The sequence below is a fragment of the Pseudophryne corroboree genome, chromosome 5 (genome assembly GCF_028390025.1).
Source record: "Pseudophryne corroboree isolate aPseCor3 chromosome 5, aPseCor3.hap2, whole genome shotgun sequence".
Taxonomy (NCBI): domain Eukaryota; kingdom Metazoa; phylum Chordata; class Amphibia; order Anura; family Myobatrachidae; genus Pseudophryne; species Pseudophryne corroboree.
Genome location: NC_086448.1, coordinates 196392365 through 196400118, shown reverse-complemented (window position 1 = coordinate 196400118; position 7754 = coordinate 196392365). Strand labels below are relative to the sequence as shown.

Here is a 7754-nt window from a genome sequence, read left to right as displayed (position 1 = left end):
TTTTTTAGCTTCTAGGAAATGAGAAGGAGCTTAATACTGAGTTGACAGCAGAACTGTACTTCTTCATTGTGCTTGCAGGCCAGATGGCAATAGAATCATTTACTTCACCTTGTTGTGCTTAATTACTACAATCAACACACTATTTTCCAAATTAATCATAACAAAGTAATTTCATTAGTAACACAGCAGGCTGTTGAATTATTAGCATCATAACAGATTCACAAACAATTAAACTTTATTTGAACCTTAGAAATTTGCAGGGTGAAAGACTAGAAAGGCAAGCACAGCACACACTATACAATATCAATCTGGCGCTGATGTTTAAATACAAAGGTGTGCAAGGAACGGGTTTTTTTTTTTTCATCAAAGCAATAAATGTCCCTGACAGGAGACAACGGTTTACTGAAATATAACTGACCAATACAATTGTGTCTGCGAGTTTCAAAGGATTGTAAAAACGGGGAACAGGAAATATAAATAGATTGTAGTTGTGCTGTTAAGGGTTAAAACTAAAATTCTAAAATCCAAAGGCCAACAAAACAAAAAAGAGCATGAAAATGAAAAAGTGAACTAAAGGTCAAAGCAGTTGGCTGATCAGTTGGTGAAGGACTCCCTCTCCTGGGCATCAGGTAGAAAGGATATAAATAGATTTCTGCCAGTGGAATACATTTGCTTCAGCGCACCTTTAAAATAATTTTTAGGGGGAAGGGCTGTACTTTTCTTTTCACCATTTATATCAAACATCTGCCATCTGCTGGCCACTAGCTGCATCAACTTGAAAATTATATTTAAAATACACATGCATTTTCTATTCATAAATACATAGGTAAATGTATGTTAAACAATACAGTCAGTACTTGCAGTTTTATATATATATATATATATTTATTTAAATACAGTATTTAATTGAAAACACTGCATATTAGCACAAAAATTGTGGAAGTGAAGGCACAACATTTCTTTCCAATAGAATTTAATATTTTAACATACAATTATCATATGGAAAACATTACAATGGTGAGTGTGAATATATTGTATTATCTTTGTATTAGTAAACAACCAAAGTTTCAGATTGAAATTGCAACTCGTATTGGCAAATTGTACTGTTAATTTAAGAAACTCATGCACATTATTGCAAGCACATAGTATAGTAGTATCACTTTCCAAATGTTCTAGCCTACAAGTGATTAACACAGTAATAGGTGGGGAAATTGGATTCACACAGTAGTCTGTTGGCGTCTGTTGAACTAAGGAAAGTAACACACACATTGGTGTAAATTTAATGAACTTAATGAAAAATGGAAAAATACAATAATACACACAAAGGACAAATTACAATATTCCAAGCATCTGGTGATATATTCTTGGTGTTTCTATTAAGAGATGGCTCCTATTAACAAGAAAAGAAAAAAAAGTGAGAAAAATAATGTGAAAAAAGAAAACCAGATACAATTGGTTTATCGTAAATATCTCAGTATCTAAGACAGAAATTAATTGCAATGTTTGATTGAAAGCAATATACAGTAGCAAGCTGAGGGAGAGATAAGCAGAGCACTCGGTCACTGCAATGAGAGATTCTATTGCATGCAGACAACTAATGGAGCAGTATTAATTAAGGCTTAAAAGCTATTTTTTGCCACAGTCCTTAAGTTAATATAACTGCTGCAGAGGTTTTAGGAAGGAAATGCTTATAAAACAGAGAACAGGAGAACACATGAGGCCATTATAGTAGATTGGATTAAAATGTACTTACCCAGGCCTCTCAAATATCATACATCTCCATTATGTACGCTCTAGGCACCAGGCCAATGGATCCCTTCATTTCTCCTACCCACCAGCCATATCTATTGTACTCCTAATTCAAAACAATAAGTTGGATTAACCTTTTGCCTAGAACAAATGTAATATCATTTAATGCAAAGCTACTTTTAAATGTTTTTGCCCTATGTTTGGTCTGCTAATCACAGCCACCAAGCCATGATTGAAGCACCCCTCTACATTGCGGTTGTTGTTTAATTGCAGTTACAGGGAACCATAGAACTTGTAAAATAGTAGTGTTAGAAAACCAATGTTTCATTACTGATATATGGTAAGCACAGTTTGGTTTGGGAGGACCACCTAGTGTTTGTTAAGATTTAAATTATTATAATTTCGTAACCACCTCTTTTCACTTGATTATTACTTTACCTTTTAGTGGTCTTTGAATAAATAAACAGATGTAAAATAAAATACTGCAGAAAATTTGGCAATAAAATATTATGTTTATATAGGCTTATCCATATAAAGCTGTGGTACATGATGCAATAATAGTTAACAGGTGCATCCTGTATAATAAAAGGCTAACGCTGCTCCTCACCTCTGAGGGGAATTCAAGTGTTTTTTTGCGCGCCAGAGGCCACTAGATGGCACTCGATGGAACAATTTAAGTGTTGACATTACTGTTATGTTGTTCTGTCATTTTGACGGGCTGGTAACTAGTAAAAAGATAATACAACACAATTCAAATTGAGCTGATACAAGGGATACACATAGGGCCCAATGGTGCCTTCTCCATATAAGACGCAGCACCCCCACTGCTTTTTACCTAGGTGGGCAGACGTCACACTCCCAGCGCGTCACACATTGCTGAGCAACAGCCTTCAGTTTGATAGGTAAAAAGCTGGTGGCTGCATTTCCGTCAAGCCAGCAGCCAGCATTCAGTGTGGGGGAAACATATGGGCATAAAAATCGAAGTACGAGTGACATTATGCTATAAATTTACTAAGCACTGCTTTTTAAAGCCACCACATCTTTGGCGGTTTCATCCACTGGATTTAAAAGGGCAATAATATGAAATACAAAACCAGTTGTGTTTTATTTTTATCATTATTGCCCCTTTAAATCCAGTGACCAAAACTGCCAAAGATGCAGCAGCTTTGAAAAGTGGCACTTAGTAAATTTTCCCCAATGTGTTCTAGGTGGCCACTGGAATCCTAGACAACTAGCACCAGTCCTAGACAGACAAAGCAACTTAAATAATAAAAACAGAAGGTAGATGCCCCTGCATTACATGGTCTAACAATAACTGTTGGCAAAACAGCTGAATTAATTAAAGCAGAATGTGATCATGAATACATATAATAATAGGAACAATATTATTTTACCGGTCATGACATTTTACATACTACATGTCATAGTTTGCACTAGTAAAACTGGAGGAAAAGATTTTTTCTTAAATTAAAAAAAACTTACAACCTACACTACAAATCTTAATTGTTCTATAAAATAAAACCATGTAAATCACATTTAAATCACCTAAATGTTAACAAAACAAACGTGGACTTTTCACTACATAGGAATGTAAACAGATTCATCTCTTTGTTATTATTTGCCCATTATCTCATTTATTTTACTGTTATATTACACAAGTAACATGAATATAATATGCATAATGTTTTTTAAAATATATTCTTATATTTGGAGATCAGTGATGTCACTTGGCTCTCGTGTGCTGGAATACATAACTGTCACTGAGGGAAAAGCAAATCTGCAAATATAAAGGAACTCCTACATGCATTGTTTCAAATCGATAACAGTGTATTATAAGGAATGACGTGGTAGTTGCAGCTCAAATGTAACAAAGCAATGATTTCATAAATCAGCTACAAATACTGTTCCAAACAAGCAATAACCCTAACCTTAAGCTGTTTTATTTAACCGCAACATTTCTTAAATGCCAATCTTTTATTCTATGCAATTTGAATTAAAACATTTAGTAGTACACTCTTAAATATACAAGCATGCCTGAGCTTGTTGACAAACAAATAATACAGTATATAAAATACTTTGGATTACATATTTTAACTGCGATACTAGAAAAAGCAAAATACTTTAATCAGGTAAGTTGTCTTTAGTTGGTGCAGTGTACTCTTAATGCGTTCTTTGCATATCCCCAGATGAGCGCCACTGATGGTGTATGAAGCCTCAAATTAATTAGGTATTAGTGGCAAATCATTCTAATGCCTTAACAAACCAAAATATCCCATTTAACCTGGCTCAACCCTCAATCAGTGGAAAATAATTTATAATTGTCCTTTGATTGTAGCTAGCAATCTAATTTACAGTATTATGACAGGCATACTAAGGGTATTAAACCATATCCTCTCAATTTTTATTAATAATAATCATAAAAATCATAATAATAATATTATTGTCTTTTATTTTCTACGTATTTGTATGTTGCAAGCAGACACTACTATGACCAGATGTCCATCAGAAGCTTTTTGCTAGATAGAGACACCTTAACTTTCTGATTGTTCAGTGTACACAAACTTTGTATAGCATTGTATAAAATTACCTTTAGGCTATGTGTATAAGGTGTGTATAAAAATAAATCCATTGTGTGGTTAGACTTGGGTACCATTCCTTAATGCAAAATTCCAAAATACGGAAAAATTTGATATTCAAAATACTTCTAGTTTCAAGCATTCTGGATATGGAAGACTCAACCTGTATATATGTGTGAATACATGTGTGATGTTATTTACATACATTTTATTTTGCATTGTATAAAAGTGTGGTTTCCTTGTGAGAAGATATTTCTTTTGTGCAGTATAAATGAATACAATACTATGATATTACAAAAAAAACAACCCAAAAATGATTAGGTTTTGTGCAGTGACACAAATGCATAAAACAGATTATATTCAGAAAACCATATACCTATGGAATATATCACTTAACGCAACTTCTGACAATCTAAAAATCTAGTATATTGTCAGCATGTGAATATACTCTTGATAGATTACAGAAAACTAAACCCCCTAAAATATTGCTGTACTTTTCATGATGTGTATGTAAATTGTGCGCCTATTTTGATATCAGTGATGACGTACGGTATAGATAGGCTTACCATACTATCCATTTAAATACTTAACTGAATATTTTCCCTTCAAAACCGTTCATATAATTGTTTTTTTATTTTATATCTGCAGAATGGATGACCTTGTAAAAAAAACGGGGGGGGGGGGGGGGCACAGTGGGGCGGCGCGGTCACATGTGATCTAACCATGCCACTCAGATAAACTGGAACACTCATGAATTACACAGGTTGTGTGGCTGGCTTAATTCTAGCCTGTATTCCACCTGGTTTTTATCAGCCATAGAACTTAGTTAATTCAGAGTTTCCCGGTTTGAAGGGATAGTATAGTAACCCTATGTATAGACACTCCCATACTGACAATGGGGTTTATTTAAAAGGGTGAGATTGTGTATTATCATAATGTCTGCAATCTCAAAACTAGATTTAAAGAAGTAATAATTTAAAAGGCAAAACAGCCTTTCGGCAGCTGAGATCACACAAAACATGCTTCTTCACGCAACTTGTACCCTATTACATAAAGAAGCAAAATTGCAATAAACAAGTAGCAACCAATCAGATTGAAACATTTAACTTGCTTTAAATAGATGAACTCTCACTGCTGATTGGTTGCTACAGCTTTAATGCAGAAGTGCACTTTTGAGACATGATTGTGTATAACAATCACTGTTATATAGTAAATAATATAATATTAGTTTAACTATAGTTAGTGCCATAATGATAAAAATTTACTAAAATACTTTTTTCACATTTGTGTATTTTTCAATATACATCTGACTATAAATGATTCCTATTACATTATATTTGTTTAAAAAAAAAAAGCTAATTCCAATTGGGGGTTTTCTCTCTGACTTTAAAAATACTTTATAAGTGTTCCACATAAGAAAAAGTGAGTGCAGTGATGGTAAGTGAGTGCAGGTGTGATAGAATTTGAAAAATGCCTTAGTTCCTGTAGACTGGAGGTGGGTGATTTATACAGCTGAAGCATGTAGCCTGAAGCAGACTCGCACATATTAGCTAGATCTTAGACCGCAGACCAGTGGGTGCTAAAGAATGCATGCCTATGAATTGTACACAGATCTGTGATCCTAATTGTATGGTATGTAGTAGAACATCTGGCTGGTTTGTACTTCTCTGAGTATGTTATATAGTGAATACAATGTACAAATAAACTAGTCCCTTGCTTTTTATGTCCTTAAACTAAAAAATAAAGCAACAGTTTCTTCTGATGAGTGAATTTCACTACGCATGTGCATCTCACATTATTATTCTAAGTATTTGTATTTATTTATATAGTAGCTGCATATTCTGTTTCAACTGGTAAAATAGTATAATCAGACAAATATGTAGTACTGCCTTGCTAGCAAGCCTACTATCTACAGGAAGGTTCTTTTATTTCATTAATTGAATTTAGGAAACACAAAGTTTAATTTATGGAAAGACTGTGATGTTAAGTTTATGCTTGTAAGATTTGTAAGGATTGATCTTTCTCGAGTGAATGTCATCACCACTAGGGGGCAGAAAAGGGGAACTTTCCAAATATAGTGAATTACAAATATATGGTTGTAATATGTATACATACAGTATATGGTTTTTTTTTTGTCAAAATGCATGTTGATGATGGTTACTATTTGTTACTCTGTAGATATTAATTAGTAGTTACTAATTATTTGGAACATAATGAACATATTGTATATAGTTATCACCTATTGTGCAATTCTTTCATTGTTATTTTCTGTTTTAAGCACAATATTTTCTAATCAACATTACGGGGCTGACTGTGTTTGGGAGCAATGTAAAAAAAAGCCAGTAACTTTGCCCCTTGGTAAAACCATGTTGCACTGCAGGTAGGGGAGATTTACATTATGCAGAGAGATTAAGATTTCAGAGGGGCGTGTCCAAAGTCACATCTAAATGATAGGGTTAAAATAAAGCTGTCCAGCATTTGTGGGCTGCAAGTAAAAGCAGCCAGTATTGACCCTGCATGTTAAAACAATAAATGTATCTTCACCCCTTGCATTGCAACATGTTCTGTCCAGGTGCAGATACAATACTTTGGTTTTTTTTTGCTTTGCTTTTAACTCAGAATCAGAACTTGTATAAGAACTTGTATGTATATTCATTCAAAACTTTACTCTTAAGCATACAGTAATTCATTTGTATGATTCAAAACCAGTTTAGCTATTTTTATGATCAAATTCGCATTTAACATCATCTCCATTTTCTCCCTATAATATAAAACTCCTAGAAAGTTCTTAAAGAACCCGCTGCAATGTGACAGGGAAACTAAACAGCAGACATGGGTACCAGGAAGAAGAGACTGTCCCAGGTTTATTCACCTTTAACTATAGGAACAAAGAATGTGAGAATGATAACTTCCAGTTACTACAAAGAAATTCTAAATACAAGCATAGCAGTTTATTATATTTATGTAGTTTCTGTGGGTGGTCTTCAGGTTGCCGAATGTCAGTATACCGGCGTCGGAATCCCAACACTCGGCATACCGACAGATATTCTCCCTCGTGGGGGTCCACGACCCCCCTGGAGGGAGAATAAATAGCGAGGCGCACGTAACGCGCCACCGTGCCCGCAGCATGGCGAGCGCAGCGAGCCCGCAAGGGGCTCATTTGTGCTCGCCACACTGTCGGTATGCCGGCGGTCGGGCTCCCGGTGCCGGTATGCTGGTCGCCGGGAGCCCGGCCACCGGCATACCATACTACACCCATTTCTGTAACACTTAATGTTGAGCCTGTAAATAAAAGGTTGTACATTTTTCTTACATATAAATATTTTTATATGTTATTAGCTTAAAAAATATTTTATATATTTTAACATTTGAGATATTACTTATTTTGATTCTATATTCATTTTAGCCAGACCTCTTAAGGGCCTTCAC

The 7754-nt window shown here is 34.6% G+C and overlaps 1 protein-coding gene across 1 annotated transcript in view; it reads right to left on the bottom strand.

Annotated features, from left to right (window-relative positions):
- Positions 1 to 217: 217 nt before the first annotated feature.
- SKAP2 (src kinase associated phosphoprotein 2) overlaps positions 218 to 7754 on the bottom strand; it is a 678462-nt gene continuing 670925 nt past the window's right edge. Inside the window, exons 12-13 of the mRNA XM_063921995.1 lie at positions 1754 to 1855; positions 218 to 1390 (exon numbers count right to left, since the gene is read on the bottom strand). Of these exons, the coding sequence (XP_063778065.1) occupies positions 1763 to 1855 (93 nt within the window). The 3' untranslated portion in view covers positions 218 to 1390; positions 1754 to 1762. The remainder of the gene's footprint in view (positions 1391 to 1753; positions 1856 to 7754) is intronic.